Source organism: Haemaphysalis longicornis, unplaced genomic scaffold (assembly GCF_048455015.1).
Source record: "Haemaphysalis longicornis isolate Haplotype H1 unplaced genomic scaffold, Haemaphysalis longicornis Haplotype H1 scaffold_4, whole genome shotgun sequence".
NCBI classification, from domain to species: Eukaryota; Metazoa; Arthropoda; class Arachnida; order Ixodida; family Ixodidae; genus Haemaphysalis; species Haemaphysalis longicornis.
Genome location: NW_027526361.1, coordinates 100,901,352 through 100,926,979, shown reverse-complemented (window position 1 = coordinate 100,926,979; position 25,628 = coordinate 100,901,352). Strand labels below are relative to the sequence as shown.

The 25,628-nt window shown below is 48.6% G+C and overlaps 1 protein-coding gene across 1 annotated transcript in view; it reads right to left on the bottom strand.

The window, feature by feature from the left end:
- The window catches only part of LOC144179878 (disintegrin and metalloproteinase domain-containing protein 10-like), a 49,116-nt gene extending 24,127 nt beyond the window's left edge, over nt 1–24,989 (bottom strand). The window contains exons 1-7 of the mRNA XM_077708303.1: nt 24,975–24,989; nt 24,222–24,396; nt 16,703–16,965; nt 15,454–15,822; nt 12,262–12,448; nt 5,078–5,271; nt 3,256–3,448 (exon numbers count right to left, since the gene is read on the bottom strand). Of these exons, the coding sequence (XP_077564429.1) occupies nt 3,256–3,448; nt 5,078–5,271; nt 12,262–12,448; nt 15,454–15,822; nt 16,703–16,965; nt 24,222–24,396; nt 24,975–24,989 (1,396 nt within the window). The remainder of the gene's footprint in view (nt 1–3,255; nt 3,449–5,077; nt 5,272–12,261; nt 12,449–15,453; nt 15,823–16,702; nt 16,966–24,221; nt 24,397–24,974) is intronic.
- Between the last annotated feature and the right edge of the window lie 639 nt (nt 24,990–25,628).

Genomic DNA, 25,628 nt, shown 5'->3' with positions numbered 1-25,628 from the left:
CTCACCCTTTCCTTCGTGTTTTTGGACCCCGCCATCTTCACATGTCTACATCATCGATTCCCAGGTGTTCGTCATGAGCTAGACATCCTGCTATTGGGCGGCTTTTTCACGCACTTCCGGCAAAGAGATGAGTCGTCTGCTCAGCGTCGACTCGCCGGCTGATCTGCCAGCGTAGTGCCGGAGTGCTTGGACATTTTACGACAGACGAAACAAGTGTAAACAAACGCTTAACCGTTCGTATTGAATGCAACACGGCCATAACACGACATGGATATTGTCTTACCGGAGTACGTTCCATAAAGAAAGCGTTGAAGCCCCGTGGCACTTCTTTCGTGCAATCGCAGAGAACGCCCTCAGCCGAATGCCCGGGTTTGACGGATACATTTTTTCCACTTCAAAACAATCCAGAGATGCGTTTCGAACGAACACAACGTCACAACATGCGTTGCAAGTCTGAACCGCGATTGACAGACGATGGGTTGCCTCCTCCTGCCCGTCGTAAATTCGGCACTCACCTCGCGCGCGGTTTGCGGGGACGAACAGCAAGTCACTTAACTCTGGCGCGCAAGCCGAGATGGCTTTTAGCCACGCACACTGCACATACCCCATGCGAGGTTGAGTCGTACGTCGCTCGAGAAAGATAACCCAGACCATGGGAAGCATTATCCACCCGCAGAAGCATGACGTCGCATTTCATCGCGAAACAAAGGCGTCCACAACACACACACCATCGCCTCCTGTAATGCCAAACGCATCTCACACTTCCTAATGAGAGTGAGTGGTACGTCTGCAGTGCCCACATGTCGCGAGGTGGGGCCCCGAGCTGGACCGGGATCACGCAACCGTAACTGACCTCTGGGGCGGTTTGTGCCTTGTTGCCAAGGCAACCGATGTTTGAGATCGTCAAAGAAAGGCGCTCGCTCCAGCGCTAGAAAGCTCAGAGCCGCGCCGGAGCATGTTTTGCCAACGTTGCCGCTCTCCACCACGCGTCGCCCCAAGCTGAACTAGTCACATGATTGAAGCGTTTTGTGCACGGGTTCTGTATCGGTTTAAAATGTCTTTTTCACATGGCGCCGGCAGGAATTACCACCACCGCAAAATAAGACCCGGCACCAGCAGGGCCCCATCTGATACGGCGCTTTTTGGATAAACAGTGCGCGGTGCATGAAAGGGACCGAGCGTAAGATCCTCCCCAGCGGCTGCGAGTTCGCCGCCGATTAAAAGTCACGTGCTGCACTGCAGCAACGCACACCGCGAAAGGGCAAGGCCAGGCCACCGCACACATGCGGCCAGATTTTTCGTTCGCTTATCCATCCTTGAGCGGAGTGCGGAATTCATGATGTCAACAAAACTTGCCCGTAGCAGACGGCAGTCGGAGGAGCGTAATGCGGAAGTACGTCACCGCTGACTAGCGCAGCATCATGGGAGGGAGTGCTCGCGCGCCGTCAACAGTTGAAAAGAGGAGGAAACGCGGCGCGACGATAAGGCGCGGTTTTTGATTTACGATTTCTCAGCTAATACTCATCGTTTTAACAAAATTCTTGCGGGAGGAGATTGCTAATACATTGTCTTATTTGGTTACATGTACATCCATGCATCGGCGGAAGGTATTTCAGGACCCCTTTAAAGGCGGCAGCTCTTCGAAAGTTCAGCTCGTCGCAGCAACCAGTCAGGCGACGTGACGTGCTCCCTTAATCTTACGCCCGCTGGCAAGTTTAGCTAGTACAACCTCGGTAAAGTGAAGGAGACTTATTGCCTGGCTCTCCCACACGAAATAAGGTTGCGAAACTGCTATAAAATTGCCCTTGGTTATGGAAGACACAATATTTGACAAGATGGCAGATGTTTGAAAGTCCGTCTTAGAGAGCATAACGACAATATTAAGGCATAGCTGACTGCAAAACTCGTTTCGCTTCTGAACAAACTAAAGTCGGACTACCAACGTTACCTCTGGGTTGTACCTGGACAGCGCAAATCCCCTGGCTACATTGAGTGGCGTCATCTATTGAGAAGTGCGACGACAAATTTCGCAATTAGGGGAACCTGTCTACCTTATGTACACCTCCTCAGTTTGCCTACGTTTTGGTGTTGCGCTCGGGCGCACTGTCCGTCGTCCATTTATTTCAATATCTCTTGAACAGCGCGTTGAATTAGGCTACGTCTCCATTGCTTTTATTTCTTCTCACACGCAAACGTGCAACGTCTCTCTGAATTTGAAGGCGTTCCAAAGGGTGAGGTGTTCCATAGCACGTGCAAAAAGACTCGGCAGAAGAGAAAGGGTACGAACAGCGGTGAAAAATATAGGAGACCGATCGAAGTCCTTCGCGGACGCGGGGTGGAAGCAAAGTGGGTCAGGCGTGTCTTGGTTGGTCATTAATGCTTTCTAATTCAGAACACTCAAGATGCGTGTAGGTGTTCCTGGACTGTCCTCGGACCGCGGATTACTTGCGATTACACTACCCCTGTGATCGCATTTGGGGATTTGAGTGTGTATGGGTCGGGGCAGCAATGGAAGTGGCATACGCATATCATGAAGGAGACGTTTGTATTTCGATGCCAGTGCGATGCGGCTTAAGGGACCACTATGCGGCGTTCGTGCATCGATTTAACATTATCGAAGAATGCGGCAGCAGTTGTGAGCATGCCGATCAGTGTATAGCATAGCGGCAACAAAGCCCTCGTGGACAGCGTTGCTAAGTAACAATGACATTACGCGCGATTGGTAATGCACATTTTCAGGGCGGGATCGAATTGAATTATACATACTCCCTACCTGTATATTCTCAAACGGACAATAGTGCACGTATGGCCTCATCAGGAAACGAAACGCTTACTTTCTCTCGGCGCGATCAGGTTAACGAAGGGGCGAAACCAGACACGGAAAACAGGACAATTCCTTCCCGTCTTTGCTCCTGATTGCCTGATTCCGGACATCCATAACTTGACCTGGAGCGTGACTTACGCGATGGCTGCCCTATTTCAGTTAGGTGGCACTGGAGCAGCATCAACAGGCCAGCACTATCTCTTTCCCACTAAACTATGTAAAGAAGGCTTCCGAATACCAAAACACCCTTCAACTAGTCCAAAGATCCTCAGCGAAAGAATTTACACGGCTGCTTTGAAGCCTATCACCCGCCACTGACAGCACCAGCACATTTCGTGCGCCAAGTACTCAGAAAGTGCTTCGCGCCTTTCATAGGTATACATTCAGGTCCTCTATCAAACGCTGCATGGGCGGCGTCATATAACGCTTACCTTGGAAGCAGTTGGCACGGGCGGTACTTTCGCCTTTCAGCATAGGTAGAATGATTCTGCTGATGTTTTTGATGCTGCAAGGGGAGAAATTGTCATTGTTGGGTTTGTTGCCCGACGAAGAGCTGGGGTACATGAGAAAGTGGCCCCCGTCCACATTGTCAGGCACGCAGGGGCTGCTGTCCGGAATGTCGTGCTGCGTGCAAAAGAAGACGAGTCATTCATTGAACTAGCACAACCTAATTGCAAAAGATCAAAAACTAAAAAAAGCAATCTAGCTCCTCTAAACGGGTAGAACGAAGGGTCACCACAAAAACCAAGTACGAGCGATTTGGACTCGATGACTCGCTCAACGAGCAAAATAGCAAAAAAAAAAAAAGCGGACCGCAAAAAAGGCTGGAGCAATGTTAAGAACAGCGTTTTGGCGGCAGAGAAGTTGGAGATCATACAGGCTTTTGGAAGGCAATTGCGGTGCGAAAGCAGTACAAACGTAAAGAAGCGCTTTCTGTGGCGGAAATTTATCCGAAATTCACAAGAAAGTGTTCTGAAGTGTTTGAGTGGGAAAGGGGCGTTTGCTTGTGTAATTGGCTGCGTTTTCATAAAGACTTGGCGAGGGGTCGGGCTGGGTGAGCCTCTTAAACGGTTGCGACGGCGTCGCTTGTTACCCGGATGCCATGTCGATCACGTGTGCCATACGTGTAATGTCTCGCTAAGGTCCAGTCGCAACTGCTCGATGCTGATAACTTACAACAGCAGTCGACGTGCCGATGCAATGACGTCCCCTGGATTTTGTAAGTGATCCCCTGGTAACCCCTCTTTTCATGCGTGCGAGCTGCTTGTCGCTCTGGTGCGGGAAATACGGACTGGGTGAAGCCGTTACCTCGTCTCTGAACGTCAGTTATATAGAGCGAATGGACTCCCACAGACCTAGGTGACTACAGGCGCTTAATGGTGTCAAGAGGAGGTTTTGCCGCAAGTGCAGTTCCGGCTACAGCAGCAGCGCACCGTCCAGCATTAGCTCACCCTTACCTAGGGCCTGTTAAAAGTCTCACTGCGAAGTGTTCAGTTCTAAAGCATATCCAGCCCTGTGCGTCCTAAGGGGGATGGACAATTATTATCTTGCATGCCAGTTGATTGGGTTGCCGTATATGAGTTTAAGGAGTGATGATAAGCCTTCCTTGTATGAAAACCAAAGTACTCCACCTAATCCTTCCTTTCGGCATTTTTTTTTTTTTGCTGAGTCGAATACTTTCGCCGTATAAGGTTCCAACTTTTCCGACAAACTTCGTTTACAAACTCTCAGGGATATTACGTTACATTCCGGAAACCTGCATGTTCCCATGGCAGGTTATCTGTTACGCAGAGTGTTCATATCCAGATCTAGAGTGTGCCTATGGCATAAGGAAGTTTTCTTTATTTTTATTTCATAATGAGTCCTTAGTTAGGCTTTTTTTTCTTTTTAATATTCTCCATTTTATTTCGTGTAACACCTCCGAGAAATGTAATCGTGCGCCGGTAATTATTATGACGAAGCGTTTACAATCTATAACGAGGGCGTACATGTAATGTCATAATTTACTCCACGAGGTAAAACCATTGTACAGATAACACGTTGGTATAACAAACAGTTAACTTTTCTATTGCTAATCGACCGCAACACTGCATGCCCACCACAGAGCAACGGCCTGCAGCTTTTTTCGCGCCGCACATCTCTTTATTTGGGTCAGAAACGCAGTGGGCGATAATTATTAACCGTTGCTTCCGCATGGCGCCAAAGGATGTAAACGTACACATTAGAGTTTCCGTGCGAAAGACTCATCCTCACCGGGGACCCGAAGCTGTGGCCGATTTCATGGCTGAAAGTCAGCTCGCTGATGGCGTGCGGGACGAAGTGGCTGGAGGAGAGGAAGCTGACAATGCCCGTATTAAGGTTCATCTTGGCCAAACCGCGCTCTGGGTGATTAGGATCCACGGGCCCTGTCCTCCTCGTGTCGCACACGCCAGCGCCCTGTGTCGGCGCTGCAAGAAATCGTGTAGGACCGTAAGATATCATGCAAAATAGACCTGATTCTTTATGTTTTACATATGGCCTGTGCGGCGCTTTACTAGCCTGGCATTCCGGACATACCGGGGCATTCGCGTCAGATAAAGAGCTTTACCGAATCACGACAACTTCTATAATGGATGGAAATGTAGATGCCCTGTATGGCGATACAAAAGAGCTTTTGTCCTCGCACGCAACCTATATTGACGTATGTAGGAGTTGCGCTGGTCCCGTATAGAGAAATAGGCGAGCTTATCCGGCATAGAGAAGTCGCATATGTATAGCCGTATCTGTATATGTATATGTATATGTATATGTATATGTATATGTATATGTATATGTATATGTATATGTATATGTATATGTATATGTATATGTATATGTATATGTATATGTATATGTATAGACCGCTTGTTGGTCTGAGACAGTTTCTTGGCCTAATCTTCTAAAAAGGGGGCAAATAAGCGTTCGTGCTCGGTATGAAATCCTATACAGCTGCAATCTGGACTTCAACAAAATTAAGCCCATACAGTCCTACACGGCGGATGAAGGAGCTCTTCGGCCTTTATGTTCTCCCGCTAGCTTTGAAACGGCGTCTCTAGAAGGGCTGCGGGATCATGACGTGGTGCTTCGGGATTGTCGCCACGTGGAAACAGTGGCAATGCAACGGCCAACGGTGTAAATTTGCGTGTCTCGTGCATATAAATTTCGGCGTTTTATACGCACAGTGGTGTTTGTGCCTGCGTAGTGCGATTCTGTGCCTCAGAATAATCTGTGTAATCCCGCAGAAATGTGCCAATTCTCAGAAGCCCTGGAAGCAGCAGCAGCATATGCAAAACGTGCCGGATTCTTCCGGAACAACGTAAGTCTGCGTGTTTCTTCTCTGATTTCGAGCAAGTATTCGAATTTCTCAGGACCACCTCTGTTAGGGCGTTCACTTTGAATATCTGTGCTTCGGTTAGCAAGGTATACCTTCCGCTTCACTCAGGACACCTGTATACGGCAAAACAATGCGCAGAGGCTGACCTTTAGTATTCCTCTGCACGGGGCACATAGGTGTCTTCAGGCAAAGCAATGCTTGTTTTCGGTCCACGTCGACGACCATTCGCGTCTTATTTCCGGATTCGAAACACCAGAGCCTTATTTTGTGCTCACCTATAATTGTCTGCATTATGTTTCCGTATAGGTAAGGGTTCACAAAATTTTGATAGGAGACGCTCTCCTGGCTGATTCCACCAGAGGAGGAACATGCGTATACAGCCGCATTTTTTGTTTGTTTTTCATATTTGCACGAGGTATGCGCAAGCCCGAGAAAAGATTAAAACTGCAACCCGTTTTCCTCTAGGGTGCGTACTTCGCGAGAAAAACAAAATGCAAATGTGGCGTGGGTGACGCGCGATTTCCGTGGGCTGCAGCTTTTTTCCAAATTCATGGCTTTGCACGCGGCAATGTTTGATTGCCCGGACTAAAATTTGTTTGAAAACAAAAACTGCACCGAAAAGAAAAACAGTTCAATGAAAATTTTGCGTTCTTTCGTGAAGAAAAATGAATCAACCAAATTGTGAAATCGGGCCAGACGGTAGTTCGCCGCTTTAGTTGACGGCCCGTATCTCCGTATCTGCAATTGTGACGAACTTGTAAGTGATAGGTAATGTCGACCAGATATTTGTAATTGCAAAATATCGCTTGTCTAGAAAAAAAATAGAATCATACGCAAAAAAGACTGACTGCTGTGCTTTTTCTAAAAATGCGTAACTTTAAAAATCAAGAAAAAAATCCCGGTCTCGATATTTTTCAGCCTTAGGGAAACGGGACTGCTGAAGAGGGTCGACAACACTGCTGAAAAACATGTCGCATAATTTTGTTTGTACCGAAGTTATAGGCGGTTGAAATCACGCGTCCGAAACGCGTCTTCGTGCGGTGTGCACCGCTACTGTCGCTGCTTTTCTGGCTTCGCTTTTTTAAAGACGATAGTCTTTCTTGGGCTACTTAAACCCAGAAATTTTGGTCTGTCTGTATGTCTGTGTGTCTGTATGTCTGTCCGTCTGTCTGTCTGTGACTCGATTCAGCCACTTTTTTTTTTCTTTATTACCGGTTTCAGACATCGCAAAAACGTGCTACAGATAACAAACGCTAGCTTTGCCTAAGCCAACGTGTTATGTCTAAAAACGGGGCATAGACAACACTTTCTCTACTTCCTGCCGCCACTCGGGTGTACAAGGTTGACCCTTCCACATTTCTACAATGCGATGAACGCTTTCACAGAAATACTGCCTCGCGGGCCGTCCATCAACGTCCGAGTAACGAGCTGCCAATCGAGACCTCCATATTCCGTGGAGGACCAGCAACATCAATAGGTCGTAAGGCACTCCATTATCGTTCTCAACTGCCAGAAACCGTATACCATGAGGATCCAAGGGGAGTTCCTTTTTCAAAGTTCTCTGAAGTACATCCCACAAAAACACCGCATCCCAACAGTCCAAAAATACATGTTCAACAGTTTCCGGCTTCTTGCATAGCCAGCAGTCTGCTCCCCAGGGCACGAACAAACCCTTCTCAAGCATCCACGTTTTAACCGGGAGCACACCAACATGAAGCTTAAAGAAAAACGTTTTAACACCCGGCGAAACAACCATTGCTTTTACACGTTTCAAAACATTTTGTCCTGGTCCACTTCGAAACATGGATCTGTATAGTGGCACAGGAAAGCAGATTTCAACGAGATCTTTGTACAACTTCTTCTTCGACACTGAAGTCAAATACTCCATGGAAAAACGCGAACATACAAATTGTGTTGCCTGTACGACTTCCTTTAGATATCCGTGAAGTCCTCCGGTATAACACAAAGATGACGTAATAACAAACTGAGGCAGAAATCTACCTAACCTAACCTGAATTACAGTGCGAAGTAGGGGGTCCTTCACCTCACGCAAAAAATAAAATCTATTGACTACTTGTCGCAGAAAAAGATGCGATAGTGACAAACCACCATCACGCACGCGTCTCGATTCAGCCACCCGGCCAAAGCAAAACAATGCCTGCGCAATAGTCTTATATAGTCACAGCTAAATCTACCCGTCTTGGTCCGGTGTAATGTTCATACTTGTCAACATTGTTGAAGAAGAACAAGACATTACGTAAATATGAGACAACAAATTAATACAGAAGTGATATTTGCAGTGTTCCTTTATAAAAATTCAAACATGCTTGACTTTTGCGAAATTAAATACTTCATCAACTGCAGAAAAAGAATTTACTCCGCCGTCGCCAGCTGTCGCCAGCGCCACTATAGCTTCTGGCGCCATTTTAAGAAATGAACCGGCAAGGTTCCACTAGATAGTTTCCACGTTCTGCTTGCAACGCACGTGGAGTAGGTAAACGCGGTTCTATAAACGTTGAAGTAGGGTGCCTCGATTAACGCGCGTCTTCGCCGTACGGCAGCGTTCGCATCGAGACACCCGGTTTGGAGCAGTGGAACGCGGGAAATTTAAAATGATTTAAGCAAACCTTTGGTGTCTTTACCTTGGGAGGAGCGCGACGCAAGAGGAACAACATGAGAGGTGAGCGGTAAAGCGAAGGGAGGCATTTACTTGGCAAAAGTCGATAAAGACTATCGTCTTTTGACGACATTTGCAACGAAAGGGGCAGATACGCGGCCAATTTTTTTAAATAAAGAGCGAAGCCAGAAAAGCAGCGGATGTAGGGTGCACACTGCACGAAGACGCGTTTCGGACGCGTGATTTCAACCGCCTATAACTTCGATACAAACAAAATCATGCGACATGTTTTAGGTGCGAAGTACCTTAGGACCGCACAATGTCCGTCCGCGTCCGTGCGCTTAGCATTTACAATCGCAAAAAATCACACAGGCACCGGCAGGATTCGAGCCTGGTAGACCAGACAGAGTTAGTTGCTGCGTTCCAATTCGCGGACAGCTTGGTAGACAGTCTACGAATCAGTCTAACTAGACGTCTAAAGGAATAAAATTGGAACGGCGCCGCGGTCGCAAACGCAACACCAGCGCAGACGACAGCGTCGGACAGCGTCGTAGCAGACATGTTGAGTTGAGCAAGCCGCAAGTTTCGTAACTAATATTACCGTTGTTATTACAAACGTTAGGTAGTTTAAAAATTAGGCAAAGTCATCTTCATCACTAGTAAATTATACTAAATGTTTGAATAAAGGAACAAGTGCTTTTGTTTCAACTTAAAAACACAAAAAGGTGACGCTGGCATCGTTTTTCAGTTTAGACAGGAAGGTAGCCTGCATCGTTGCTGACTTCGATGCTGTCTCCTCGAAGCAGTCTTCGTTGACTGCTTTGTTCGAATTGGAAGGGGGCTTAACATGGCGTACTGTCCGCGAAGACGGCAACGAAGCTGTCTAAACGGTAAATTGGAACGCACCCAGTGTTAGTCGTCTTACCCATCGGGCTACGACCGTGAGTTAGTCCCCGAGAGACAAACGGCTTACTCCCTCGCCTGTAGCGGTGCGGATTACCTTAGGACCTCCCAATGTCCTTCCGCGTCCATCCGTGCGCACGCCAGCATCAAGTGAAAATCAAGTGAAATTCGATTTGAGCCGTGAGTTTCAGTTTCATTCAGGGAATGATCAAGGTGCAACTTACGGCTAAAATTGAATGACGGTCGGGGCGCTAATCGGATGTCACTCGGGCCGCAACTTGGATGTCATTTCGAGTCCCCGTACTCCGCACCCTCGCCATCATCCACGGAGTGGAGATGGTGCCATTTTTTTTTTCAGCAGTATTGCCAGCCCTGTTCAGGAGTCCCATTTCCCTAACACTGAATAAAATTGAGACCGGGATGGTTTTTATTTTGATTTTTAAAGTTACGCATTTTTAGAAAAAGCACAGCAGTAAGTCTTTTTTGCGTATTTTTCTTTTCTTTCTCTAGACAAGCTCTTCTCGGGCTTGCGCATAAATCATAGAAATAGGGGGTAAAATGCCCGTGTACACGCGTGTTTGTCCTCTCCTAGAATCTGCCGGCCAAGTCATGCCTGAAAAGGCCACTCTTCGCGCCGCAATGCCATGCGATCCGCTGCGGGGAGTTTTCGCTGCTGTGCCCGCTCGAAGCCTGGCCACGGCGGTTCCACGGGTTAACCCCTGGTCTTAACGGCTGCTTTGTCGGCGCTTGGTCGCGCAGTCTCGCCATGAAAGGCGCGCCGCCGGCGGAGCGCAAGTGTGGCGGCTGTTGCCTAACTTTCATGAAACACCGTGTGCATAGTCTCCGAAAAAGCACACGGATGTTTCGTTTTTGATAGCTGGGTTTACGAGCGTTAAACGTGACCGATTTTTTGGGCTGTTCTGATATTAAAGCAAAGCTTTCTACCTCTACCAAGCAACGGTTCCTTCGTGGCGTGCGGGACAAGAAACTCCCAACGCAACTGGGGAGGGGGGGGGGGGCATTTTCAATTACGGAGCACAGTGTAGATGGCGCGGTGAATGATTTCCCAGCGTTTCCCGCGCGCACGTGCCTGCTCCCAAAGCCGGCCGCGCCTGCCGGATGGCTTAGTCGTCTGCTTCAGCGGCGGTTGTTTTGGGCCTGTTTTGGCGCAGCTTCGCGTCCATTGCGCGCTTCCTTCGTACGGCTTGGTTATCTTGTTCTATAGCACCTCCTGGGCAACCCGTACCCGACGGAATTAAGTCGCCGTACGGCAAAGATGCGTTAGGATTGGTTTGCAGGGCGGGAAATAAATTTAGAGACCACATACAGACATCTGGCCGATAGAGAAACGCTACCTTTTGCGCATTGCTAGCCACTAATGGGACTCTGTTTTCTAAATTGGTGAATACCAATTCGGTTGTCTTTTAACAGGTATTTCAAAAGGTGAAAGCAGCAACTGGCTCTGATAAATAGCGATTATAAGAGTTCCCTCAGCTTTCTCGCAATTAGTTTAAATCGGCATAATTGGGAATTACTAAGCTCACATGCCGAAGTTTTTCAGTGTGCGCTTGTGTAACGCCGTTGTGACACACGCGCAGACACAAGCGCCGAGCTAGCACATGAGGATGGCGAGGTTCCGCTGTATCACCATTCGAAAGGCGCTCCTTTCGGTTTTCTTTCTTTGCCGACGCACGACGCCGCTGTAGCCCGGCCGTGGCCGTCGCTGCTGCGTACAGGACGCCTTCCCCGCGAATCCCAGGTAACGGCTGGCAGAATCTCCGGTTTCACTCGTTGTAGAGCCGCGTGCGTGAATTCAAGAGATGGTGCATGGGCAATTGTTGTAAAGTGTCGTTTACAGCTTTGCTTTCCAACCACCTCCAGAGCATGAATTGGAGCCAATTTTTTGTATCATTAGCATTTGGTAATACGTATTCTGAATTCCATTGCTAAACTGTTCGTCTTGTGTGCTGCGCTGGATACATCGCGCATGTAACGCAGATGTCCCCAATTGCCTTTTTTTGTTTCTTTGACATGGACTGCGTTATACACATTTGACACGGCCTGCCAGACCGAAGCCAATCCAACTCGGAGGCTGAAGAAGCTCGCGACATCTGTAAAAGACCTGCCAACGTTTAGAATAAATAACCAGCCGCATTATAAAAAAGGTGATCTGTGTTTGTTTTTACTTTAGTACGGTAAAATAATATTTGCTTATAAGCAACCCTTCGATGCCTGCGTAGAAAACCCCAACAAAGCACGGTAAAACAAGTAGTGCTGTGTGCACTACAAATAGGCTTACTTTACAAGACACCGCTGCTTCTATATGAGTACTGCATGTATAGGGGTCTTTTGCACATCAATCCCATGTGAGTCGTGCGTGTCACCTCTCATACACCTTCTGCATGACTCCCATCCTGTGAAAGTCCCCTCTTATAACACCTTCTCGATAACTCCACTTCTGTAAAGTTCCCATCCCGTAAAAGTCCCACTTGTCATGATCTCATGTGCTACAGTAATTCGCAGTAGGAATTTTCCCAACTACAGCTCAAATGCAGCGGGTCTCACGTTCGTCGAGGGCCATGTAGGCCAAACCGAGCAGACCGTCGTCGAAGTCGCGGTACGTCCACGCGTACGCCAGGCAGTATTCGTCGAAGCTCTTCCACTTGGCAAGGGTCAACAAGTACAGGGCCGAGTCCATCCAATCTCGGCAGAGGCCACTTTTTGAACCCTTGCAACTTGACGTGTCGTTTATCTGCGCAAAATATTGGTAGACACGGTATCACCGTCTTTTCGCCACGCATTGAGTGCAAATCAAAACTCCTCTAGGACCTTTCTGCGGTAATCGTTCGGCAACCTGTCTACAAACGCTTTGCGATTGACAGGGGAACCTTAAGTTATCGAAATGGCGGTGCCGAGGCGTGAACAATGGGAGGAGCGCAACAAGCCAGCTAGCGGTACACTATACTGGGGTAAAACTTTCTGTGGCTATGCAGTGAAGGCTATATAGAGCCGAAGCACGCGGGTTTGCTGCGAAGCTGGAAGTAGCCCAACAAAAATAGTTTCATGGGCGTAACTTAAGCAATTCAAAAATATATAGTTAGTGCTTTTTATCCTTGAATTGATATGCCAATAGATTATCAGCCATAATATGTGAAACAGAGAGGGATATTTTTAAACTCTCGGGTGTTTTTGGTTACCGCGTTCGCCACTGGCATCGCATAGGTTCTCTTAAGAAATAAAAAAAACCTGGCGTTTTTATTTACGGCAGATTTCTTTACGTACGGTAGCAGGCCACTTCATTCGCCGCATTGGATTTATCAGAAGCTTGAAAACCGTAAGCTGTCAAAACAAGGAAGGAAGTAGTCTCCAAAGTGTGCGCCCGAGTGAGACTGACGCAACCAGGACTCCGTCATTTCCGCATTTCGTTCGGTCAGACTGCATGCCGGCGTAAGCAAGCGTACTGTCGCATGGTTCAAGGCTGAGGTTCCGAGTAGTCACTGAAATTCCCAGAGGGTACAGCGGCTTTATTTGGTAACTGAAAGAATACCTGAAGTTACAGGATGACAAAAGTGCAGTTGTACCATAGTTTCACCCTTCAACGCACACGACGCGAACTAAATGGGATTTTACTTCATGTCACAGTGTGCGCGTGCTGCTCCTTCTCCATACCGCGCGAGCACTATTTTAGCACGCTACACATGCCCGCGGTGCTGTCTAGTTTTGAGCCCCAGATGAGTTTACATATGAGTCCATGCCCTCAAAGCTTCATCACCTACAAAATTCACGTGCTTTCTGGACGATACAGAGTTGGACGTAGTCGCTCCCGCTGTAAATAATTAAGTCGGTCCGCGTTCTCCAGTCAAAGCGTTGGCATATGTGTCGAAAAACAACTGAAGCGTAGGGAAGGAGACGCCAATATGCCTGCATGCACAGTGATCATGGTTCAGCGCACTCAATAACAGAGCTCACGCGAAGAAATGAGCTCTAGACAAAGCGTATCTGTCACGCCGAAACTGAAACCGAAATTATTTATCGGGAACTACTTTGGCGCAGTAACACAAAGTAGTTAGCTCCCCGTCCTTGTAGATTTCGCTCCACTGCCACAAAAAGCTAATTGTCCATGAGTATAGTGGCATGCTAGTACACAGGAAACAAACCAGCTGGACCACATTTTAGATGCGACGCTGAGAGGAGCCCTGCCCCGGCGGCCCTGTCCTTCCTGCGTCGTCGTCGTCCGCGTCTGCACAGCTGCGTCTCTCCTGCGCTCACCCCCTCTCCTCTAGCCGTGATAGCGCGCCGTCTCCCCCAACATCTGTAGCACGCGCAGTGCGGTGCGCTCTCTCACTCCGCCGGTGGGCGGCGCTGCGCGCGGCGCAAGCACGCTGTGCGCATGTGCAGAGCGCTCTCTCTCCGCGGTCCCCTGTCCTTCGGGCGCGCTGCGCGTATAAGCGGAGTGCCGCGCTCCGGCCGGTCTCTCAGTCGACGGTCGTCGGCGCTACGCTTGCTCTCTCTCTCTCTCTCTCTCTCTCTCTCTCTCTCTCTCTCTCTCTCTCTCTCTCTCTCTCTCTCTCTCTCTCTCTCTCTCTCTCTCTCGCATTGCCCGACGATTGCTCACGCAGTTCGAGTAATCGACCCAACGGAAACGCACAATGGAACCCCGTTCAGCATCGCATCACACCAGGGTTCCCGCGAGGGGAGGTGGGCGTAATATTTATTTTATGAATATCGATTGGAATTATTTCTTTCAACCCGTTGGCTCTCAACGCTTACGCACAAACTTCGCCATTTGTGGGTTTCGCGCGTAATACGGCCGCTGGCCATACGTATACGCTCTCCACATTCACCACATTGCATGGCTACAGCCCAATCACGTGAGTGCAAGGACGCAATCACCACAGAAGACTCCACTCCAATGTTAGCGTTTGAATCATCTGCGTTCAGGAACTCTTTTCACTGTTGCAACACGCTAGGTTCGGTTCGGTAATAGTTCATTAGGATGCAAGTCAGCGTGCACGACGTCTAGTGGTATCTGTTACTCCTTTAAAAATGACGAATGAACAAAGACACAGAAGGACGATTAACTGCGGGATCCATCCGACACGGATCAGTGACGCGTTTTGATCAATCAAGATAGCTAGGTTGTTTTCTTGAAGAAAGCTCACTGTTGAGTTGCAAGACTAATTGCCTCCTTTTCGAAAGGACGCTTAACTGAATTCGCAGGTATTTATGTCTTAGCACACTGGGCTGTTCAAATCAAATAACCATTTACTTTGTTTTATAGCGAGAATCCAGAGTCTTGGAGTTTGAAAGAAAAAAAGCACGCAAGTTGTTGCGGCCAGGTACGTTAGTGATAGGTATTACAGTGATGTCACATTGGTTTTCAAAAGCAATTTGTTTGCTCACGCAAAATCTATGCCGGTTCGGCAGACGAGCATAGGACACTGAAGTCTATTCGTCACAACCGACGTCCCCCAATCAATGGAAGAGAAAAGTGCATGGCAATCAGCACTCCAACACAACTTTTTAATGAAAAGAATGTCTGAAAATTTCCCAGTAAACACCAGGGATTACCCACACATTCCAGACTATAACAACGTATAGAATTTTGTTTTGTGCTCCTTTAACCATAAGAAGACAGCGAGTCTGTGGTTGTGACAACACGGTCATAAATATACACGGAAAAGATCACGGGGTTGTTTGAGAACACACGGAACTGCCCGACATGCAATTTCTGGAGAATGTCCCTGTCGGACGCACCTCAACCTTGCTGACAGTGAAGCTGATGTCTCTTATGCCCCAGAAACTCGTACGACCGTAGATTTTGGAGGCGCGGGCGACGTGAGTTGCGATGAGCGCCGAGATTCGCTCACGCGCGCGCATCGCGTTCCGGTCCGGTTGGAAGAACTTGTTGTAGAGCGTGTGGTCGATGAAGATGAACAGGCCGCACACGCGGTGTGGGACCTTGTATTCGGCGTTCCTCGCGCTCGCGTTCTTCTTGTCACCCGGTTCGGCATCGGTGTTGTCGTCGAGCTCGGAGTAGTCCCCGGTGCGCTCCTCCACTGTTCCCAGTGGCTTCCGGCCGATCCACTTGTCTGCCTCGTGCGCCGCGCTGGGGGTCCGGAGATTCTGCGCGGCAGAAACGCGCTCTTTAACAAAGCCTAACGTTGAGATGGTTGGTTTAGTTAGACAACAGCTCTGAGAACGGTACGGGGAAGACGGGGACAGCGCTTGTCCCGCCCCTTTCTCGCCTCGATGATTGATTTTAGCGTTTAACGCGCCGACAAAACGCAGGCGATGAGGCATGCCGTAGTGGAAGGCTCCGGATTAATTTTGACCAACTGGAGATGTTTAACGTGCGCCGAAATCCCCTTTGTCGCCTCGTCGTCCTGCGTAGCTACTACTGTCAATACCACAAGACACTCCGTTATTCCATCATTTTATTTGAACTTGGCGGACGTCAACGAATCTGCGTCACAGATGACGTGAGTACAGTGACGGCTAGAAGTTGAGGAACTATGGCTACTGTTGTACAAGTGTGATTGCTCCAACGCAAACCTTCCTTGGGTACGACAATGTGCGACAAAAATTGCAAGCCCATTGAAATGTATCCTTATTAAACTCGATTTGGAAGTCAAATCCCTGTTAGCGTGTCTGGAATCCTGACAGTTTCCAGCGGCGCAGTGATGCGGCATACCAAGGTGGTCTGCAGTGTAAAGGTGGGGAATGGTAGTCTACACGCTTAAAGCGTTGTTCAATGTCGGCGAAATGCTTCACCTTATAGCTGCCATTGCTTTTTAATAAGAGAATAAGCTAATTATATAGTTCTGTAAAGCTTCAGACGTTGAGTTTTCCGCGCTGGGGCAAGGCGACAAGCCACAGAAGCCAAACTCAGGGTACGCGAGCACGGCTTTCCTGCTTGGTAACAACAGCATCCTACTTCGTCTCGGGTTATACACGACGTTAAACCTTTCCAAGCCACTGTTCCGGACGATGTGGAAGTGCTCACATTTTGAGGCTTAACTGGTGTAGACATGGCGACGAGCTGCTTCATCCAGCGTTCAGTCTCCCCACGCAGGCCGCACCAGCCCTGGGGCCCGTGGGCTCTCGGCATCCGTACGTCGCGGATGGAGTATAGGACGGAGTGGAAGGGCGTCGGACGGGGAAAAAAGCTGTGCGCCGGTTCCACGTAGAAACGGCCCCGGTTGGTTTGAATGGTGCCCTCGAAGACACCGCCGTGGAGTGCACCGAACACGTAGCTTGAAGGATCGCCTGTGTGCAAGCGCGGCAGTCGACTCCGCTCACAAATAAGCAATCGTTTGTAAACAATAAACAACTGTAAAGCGCTGTCTATCACTTGCATGCACTTCCAGTATAGTGCCATGTTGGCGGGCCCACGTGCGGGGAGACTTTCGCGATTGATGAGATGCAGTGAGATGCAGCACTGAACTCAATATAACTATCATTCAAAGCTCTTACACCTGGGGTAACCAGTTTGCTGTTCACATCAGTCGTGGTATTTGTCTTGTATCTAAGGGGTCATAAGAGAGATTACAGCAGCTTCCGAACTAGGAAGGATAGCTGTGTCAGTCAGCCACGTGTGCTGCTACATAACTCCCGAGTTTACCTTTTGGATGTGGTTTGGTTGCGTTAGCCTTCATTGTTTTTATTATACGTGCCTAGTGAGAACTTTTAGCTTTTCTGTTTTTACGTAGTGAATTGAGGTCGCCAATGAAATAGCTGCAATGTCTTTGTGATAACAGGCTTTTGTTTCACTCACGACCACACTCATCAACACAAATTTCTTTGCGCACTTGACCTTGAGCTGACGTCAAGACTTCCTCACCAGCTTCATCGTAGCCTGGGAACCTTGTACCATCGGGAAACAGTTACAGTTAGCGTTTCGATATTGGATTTACGCTGATTCCTGTTGCGACAACTGTGCGTCTGAAGAGACAGTTCAGGGGCGCGGTTTCAGAAGTCCTGAGTTGGCTCGTTCCCGACTTTCCAGCTGGAGTTAACAAAGCAGTGATACTGGAGCACCCGATAAACCTCGAGCGAAACCGGCGTAGTCGAGCGGAGCACGCTTGCATTGTCAGCGCGCCCAGTTCAGGCCGCTCACGTTGAAAAAGCACGGCTTGTGCAAACATCCGCGTGCAGCGCCGTCTGGAATCGAAATCCATTATACGCTCCGTTGCGGAAACTAGATAGCCTTGCTATTTCTTTTAAAACTCCGGCCATGGCACCGGCCTTCTCTCAAAGCTGCGCCCTGTAAAAGCGGCGCGGGGTGGCTCCCATTTTCTCGGTGTTGTGTTCTTCCACTGAACTGTGTTTGCTACATGGTTTTAGTGCGGCTACAGTGCAAACCAAACGCAAGCGCAGACCAAGTAAGCGAAGAAGGGAAGGCGCCCTCTGGCTGACTTTGCTTACGTGCGGACGGCGGGCGTAGTATCAGAAATCGCCCCAATTCAGCGTGTCATAAGCGTGTTTGAACATCAACGAGTGTGTTTTTGACCTTGAAATCGTGTCATCGCCCATGAATTGTGTTTTCACTGTGTATGAAGACGGATGCCGCGGGAAAATTTTTTAGATGCAACGCATCTCTTTCACCCGCCTTGTCCCTCCGGCGTATTCCGGCGGCGTCCGCATCCCTCCCCCATTCTCCTCACCGCGCCAGCTGCGCGCTAGCGCCGCTCTCACCGCAGCGCCATCTGCGTGTTAGCGCTCGGCTGCGCTCGCTCCGTCGCTGTGCTTTCACACCTTTTCTATTCCACCCCTAACCTCCTCCCAAGTCTTTTATCCCCTCTTTCCCTCCCCACCGCACTGGGTTGTATGCAGGTGAGCTCCCTACTGAGCTCGATAATATCCCCAGTGCACTTTCCTTTCTTCCACCAAATCACACTTCTTCCGTCGCCGTGCCAGCTGTGCGTGGGAGCGGGTTAACACATGCGCATGCGCTGCTCTGCGCTGCTCTCTCTCATTCCCCTCACCGTACATATAAACGCAGTAACTGCGCCGCTCCGCTCAGTCGTTCCGCCGGCACTCCTCCGATGACATCCTCCGGTGACCGCCGATGATTTGAAATGGAGACTAACAGGCCTGATATCGCGATGGTCGGCGCAACCGTAAAATTTACACCATCTTCCCGCGAGGGGAACCATGGGGTAGATGCAACGCATCGGAGGTGAACATGCTGCGTAAATAGGACACACAACAACAGCAATCCACACGCTAACATAACGGAAACGCAACGGCAACCCCCGATGCGTCGCATCTACCCCATGGTTGCCCTCGTGGTAAGATGGTGTAAATTTTCGTCTTGGCCGCTCTTATTGTTCGGACTAGAGCGAACTCTTCATTCGTACTGAGGACCTCGCGACTGTGGCACATTGACTGACTGAGACTTGGGGACTTCGTTCGGTCATTGTTTGCTGCTAAGGTTTGTTGCTGGAGCATAAAAGGCAAGTGACTTCGTGGGTGCGACGCTACCCCACCCGCGAAATCGACGCCACGGTTTGGTGGGGCTCCTGTCTCTATATACGCAGCGCCCACGAATGGAGTAGGTGTTTTATTGACACGACAACTGGGAGAATACTCTGGATTGATACAGCACAGCCGTGTTGAACTCGTGAGGCTCGTAATGGCGGCTGCTGCGGCGTAATTCATTCTTCACGGTCGCCGTAGCAGGCATCTTTCTATTCCGGCAGATCGTTTTCTTTAGCAGAGGAGAAATTTCGAGCGGGGTTGTGTGTTGTGTCTAGAAAGTACTACGCATTGGCTGTGTGGTATCATCTGGACCGCGCAGTACCAATTGTCGCTGCGGTTTTACGTCACGGGCACCATCCACGTAAGAGTTGGTAGCAACGGCACCAGCGACCGCTACCAGTAGACAGTCTGCCGGTATGTGCGCAATAAGGTCACTGCAGTCATATTTTTCGCCTTGTTTTCGGTGGTTCAGCGGACATGGCTTCCGCAGGTTCTCCCATGCGTCTATCTGTCTGCAGCAGGAGCGTGCGCTTCAGTTATCGTCTGCTCGCAAAACTGCCCCGAACGAGGGGTTGCATAACCGTGCATTTAAATTATTGTCAGCGCGGCAGACAGTTTCCTTTGAGGCGTCGCGTGTGGCACCATTATTACGAAAACACTACTTACAGGATGGTATTATTGGCAGGAATAAGCGTGAGTCACTGGCCAAATCAAAAAAGCCTTGTTCAGAGATCGTGATAGCCGTTTGATGTTTCGGTGCCCCTACGGGTACCGAAACGTCAAACTGGTTTTTTGGCTTTGTCAGTTATTTACGTTTCATTGTTGCAATAATGCTTTTACCTGACCAAGCGGTATTTCGTCAAATGCTGGACTATGACAGGATGGTATACAATCGACGGCGTGTATCTGTTATCGGAGACGATCTCTACGCATTTCAATGGGTTTTGTCTAGCGTTGTCGTCTGGCAAAGAGCACAAAATCCAAAGCTTACGAAGGGGAGAGTTGAGACCGAAAATAACACCGCGACGCCAGAAGGACCTCTGTCTTCCTTCACCCGGAAAGAGGGTGAAGGAAGACAGAGGGGTGATGTGATTGGACTCTATAAAAACAACCCTATAGAGAACTTCGCCGAGTGAGAATGGTGAAGAGCAACGCAAAATAAAGCAAACAAACGTGAAAAGTTGTGGTTGTTGATGCTACTGTCTTCGCAGCACATTGGGAGTTTTGAGGAGCTCATGCTCCCAGTTTTCAAAATCCACAAAACTGTAAATTGGAAAAGTAAATGTAGTAGAGTAATGCGTGACACGTGAACCTGATGGCACGTGAGAAGGGCAGGTGCACATCACCTGATGGCTCAGAGGTAAAGCACTCGCCTCGTATTTAGCCGTACTTCATTACATTAACCCCTCACTGTACCCCACAACACTCTGCCAGCACTGAGGAGAGCGGGCCACATTACATCACCATATGTGGGCCTGCAAGTACAATCCCTTCCGTCTCATCACCTCCCTCGACCAGGTGGGAAGCAGCGCTGGGTTGCTGAAACCTGCATCTCCAGAAGTCGCTCACGGGTCGGGCAACCACAGTCGCCGAACCTCTACGGTCTTCGGCCACCAAGCTGCGCTAACCCTTGGTTAAATAAAGTGTTCTCTCTCTCTCTCTCTCTCTCTCTCTCTCTCTCTCTCTCTCTCTCTCTCTCTCTCTTTCTCGTATGCGGGAGGTACTGGGTTCCAATCCTGGTACCGCCGGGCACCCACCAGTTTCTTTAATGGGTACAGGCGTCCCTGGTCGAGTGCGGACCCTTGAATCACGTCTGGAAAGCTGTCTTTACGCTTGCGAGGGGCCCCTGACTCTTATCCATCTGGCGGAGCCCCCGGCCATCATGCCGCGTTGCACCATTGCGGGGGGTGAAAGAGTGTGGTGGCATGTCCTGCCACAGGCGGTGGCGAGTTAAGCGTACACCGTGGCTGTGGCAGGCACCATGTGCATTCGTGTGCCTTGGTGGCGTCGGGAAACTAACGTAGTTAACTAATAAATGAAAGATAAGAAACTGACGCAAACACGGTATAGCACAAAAGAAGCCGGTAGAAGTAATTCGCACCGAAAGAGAAAGAAATGAGAGCGAGGAAGAGACGCAAGTACAATGTAACCGTAAAGAAGTTGTTAAAGAGTATCGCCCAGCTTTCGCCGTCACAGAACGTCAGCAGACTTGCGAGCCCGAACGAAATTGCGTATAGAAAAGCGGGGGTTTAAATAACGTAACACCGAGCAGCAAGTATTTTGAATGGGCGCGTTTCCATTACCACCTTTCTTTTTTTGCGAGTCGGCTTTAGTCACGTGATTGCATTGTCTGCCACGGATGGCAGAAATGAACAGAAAGTGCTTCTTTGGGCGACAAATTCCCAACAAAATGTTTATAGGAACACCTGAAATAAAAAATAAAGAAACTTTGTAGTGAAGTACAGTTTAAAAAATAAAATCTCGTTAAAGTAAAGTAGTTGGATTTTTCTGCGAGAGAACACACAATAAAAAATTCGCGATGCCCAAGTCACGCCTCCTTCAAGCGCGCTCCCCCGGACCGGTTACGTCACGTCAGTAATCAGCAAATTGAATGAATAGCATTTTTATGGCGCTTGAACCCCGCCTCGAAATACTATCGTCATGTTACATGGGCGTCGCTGAAGCTCGCGTCTCCCTAGTTCCGCTCAATCTCGGCCCTTCACGAATAGCCCCCCAGCATGTCTTGTTCCGACGTCATGATAGCGTGGAGTGTAGGTTAACCTTTTTAAGCTACACAGCACATCAATGTTATGAGGACAGATAAGTAACTCTAAAAACACGTACAAACGCATGGGCTTCCCGTTCTGAGCAGCGCCCAGCCCTAAAAGGTACGTTCGCATACCTGTGCGACTTCGGCTTAATTCAGCAGCTTGCAATTTTCAACACTCTGAGACTTTCTCGATTACCGTTTCGTTCCTAATTCAGTGGACCCCTCTCGTAGATTGTTTCTCTTCACGGACGTCCTCTTTCTTGGGAATTTCTTCCCTGTTCCCCTCCCCTAACAGAGTAGTCCGAATTCGATTTTGTACGTCGGCTCAACGCTGTTTTTAATATATACTCTCTTGCTTCCTCTCCCTTTCTCTACCTCTCCCTCTCTCCGGGAACATGATAACTCCGGAAAGGCGTGTCTTGCCTACAATGCCGACGTGAGCGCTGCAACGAGATCGCAACTTAATGAAACAAATCGAAAGCAGCCTATACTTTCCCTTGTCACCCGCCGTTGAATTTTTCTATCGCCATATGAAGCGATCTATGTGTGTATGTAACACAGAGTTACCTTACGTTTGTCATGGTAGCTTTTTACGCGTTTTTTTTTTCAGTGCTTCTTAGCTGTCTAACCATTCTTCGGTTGGACAGAGTCCCTGCCGCCTTTTATTTGTTAAACCCTGTTTCCGTGCTCTCCAGAGGTTGTTTGGTACGACTGGTATAATTCAAAACGGTCAGCCACAGCAGCCCAGTCAGCTTTCAGCCAAAATGAAGCAAAGAGCGGTGAAGTGAATGGCTCAGCGGTTCTCCATATAGACACAGCCTTTGCCTGCCACAGGCGAGAAAAGACTCGTATGCCATCACCGCCTATAGAAGAGGAGCTACTGGAAAGGACATGGCGCATTGCAGACCTCCATCTACCCTGTAACAGCAGAATATGTTCTATAGACAAAACTTCTTTCGCATTTCATAGGCACCGTGCGCAGCGGTTCTAACCAGTTTTTAACGCGGGAGCGTATGTGCCCACACTATCGAGTTGTGTATATGCCATTTCTTTGAACAAGGTTTGTATCACGAATCTATGTCCCAGTTGTATCGACTTAATTTCAAACGGCAAGCATCGTCGCTATGCAAAATTGTTCTGTCGGAAGGCGAAGCCTCTCAATCAAGGTCATAGCTGGAAACAATGCATTGCGAGCAAGCAAACGCGATGCCCGGAAATTCCGAAGATAGTTAGTATGTGGCGCTGCATGCAGGACCGGGCGAAGCCCGTCGTCTGCTACCGTGCATAATCAAGGCGCTCTCCCACTCTGGAGAGCTGCAGAACTATACAGGCAAACAATAAGAGGCACAATTATATGAATAAGAGGGTAATTAAAGAAACAGTGAAAACAGAAATGAGAGCATGTGTTTTGCTCAAGCGAAATACGGGTTCAGTTCGTGGAATAACCTTGTAATTGTTTCGTCGTCCGGTTGCCATGCTTCTGAGAAAACTCTATAGAGATCCAATTCAGTTTTTAATGAAAAAAGCTGTGCTGCCTTACTATAAAGCATGCTGTACCGAAGATCTACAAACAATTTAAACTGCTATGGGCCTAGGAGTCGCCGCATATTATCGTACTCACACGTACGTTGCTGTTTGTCACCTCCCCCAGAAAAACAGCAGCCGCAGCAGCTAGGAAATCGACCCCGCATCATCGCTCATGCTATAGAAACGCTCGGTGTTCACGACAGTCTAGTACATGTCGCTGATTTCAAGAGGATGCGAAAGGAGCAACAATGGAGCAACATGTAACAAAAACGATATCTTTAGAACGTTACCCGCCACTTTGTTGGTGAAGCCAGTGCGGAGATAAATCGTATATTGAGGAGCAGGTGGGACACGAATGTAATCTCACGCATACAGACAAGATCCATTACTTTCGTAATAAATTTCAATACGGCGTGGCTCGCGTTTGCTTCAAGCTACAACTATGCCACTTGGTATATATAATTGTGAAATTATTCAGACCTTCATAATAAAGCTTTCAAATATTTTTGCGTTCCGGTTCCAATGTTTCATCGTGAGTGAAAGTCTTTTCTCATTCAGCACAGCGCTCCAGTAGATCCGTCAGATTAAAGGAATCCCAAATCGCAAAGCTGAGTTTCATGGAGAACGCCAACGTTACGGAGACTGCAAAAAACGCGAATCCTCCCAATTTGCGTTACAGTTAACAGCGAAGAGTCCTGCAATGGTGAGATGGTATGTTATCGCGACGCGCTTCTGAGGTATTTACCAACAACTTTGCCGCTGTAGATGTGGCTAATGTCCGGCTTGACCTTCCCGAGCGTTGTGGTCTCAACCACGAGGTCCTTGTGGAACACGGACGAGTCTGGCTGCAGCCGCAGCTGGAATACCCTGCGGAGTAAAACGGCTTCGTCCGAATTTGTACAAAGTAGTACACTATAATGCTACGCTGGAACTGCATGTAGGATTGAAGCAACGAAAAGAATACAGGGTGTTGCGACGATAGTTGAAATACCTTAAAAGTTTTTCATGAGCGAACCGCTGCTCTGTTCACGATCAAACTTTCCACGATGGTCGCATTTCGGGGTCTATTTTGTTTGACACCAGAAACAACGACGCTGTTTACCTGTTTATTCTGAAAACAAATACAAACGATTTTCCCCTATGGGAAAATGGCGGATGATTTGGACGTGCCAACCAGCACAAGCTGATCTTGAAACGTTTCGACGCTTGGTTCAGACATGCCAGGATTCGGTCCCTACCAGGGGCAAAACTTGATCTTGTAGTTGTTTTCAGATAGTTTGGTTGCGGGCGATGTCCAAAGAGGCTTACTCAGACAACTGGGTGCCCGCCATAAAACGGGGGAGCGTTTATTACTGATAAAAGCTTGCCCTTTCCTTTGTTAGGAAGCCGCAGCTGTTGAGGATTACGAGGGCTTCTGGGTATGAAAATGATCCATAACCCATTTGCTTTTCAGGTAGTTGCGAATTGTTCCAGCAATTAATTCTTCGACCACCCATACCGGGTACGATGTCATGGATAAATCTGTTTGTCTGGCTAGTGAAACCAGGACAGTATGGAAATAATTCTCGTAATAACCGTCTACAGGGCACTACGGATCTCCAATGCAGCCCAGCAGACGCAGAAGCAGAAAGTATACCGTCTTCTGTGCATCGCCTTTTCTGCTTCTTGTACTTCTGCTTGGCTATGTTCCTGATCAAGAACGCTGTCCGACTGCCTAATGCCTCTCAATCGGTGTTGCTACTTTGTTGACATATTGCCATCAAAAACAGTTCAGTTATACTCATACTGTTCAAAGCCCAAGCTGACATCAGTCATTCGGCTCCGAGAAACCAGGTGGAATGCGCAGCATGTGCAACTTGGCCAACAGCTTATTTTTGTCTGGGAAGCGTCGAAAGGGAAGAGCGGAGAATCTGGGTTCCTCGTGCATTCGGTGATACTGCGCCTGAGTGTTCCTGACTGCACAAATAAATTAGCATTGCGCTACATATTGACTTGAGAACGGGTTTAGACAAGTCAGAGTGGGGTCTCTGTAGAACAACGCGCAAGAAACTCAATTTTGTCAGACGAAAAATCAGACGCACTCACATGCGCGTGATGTCATTATTCATCGTTGACATCCCGTCACCAACATGAATTTTCACGAACTGGTCAC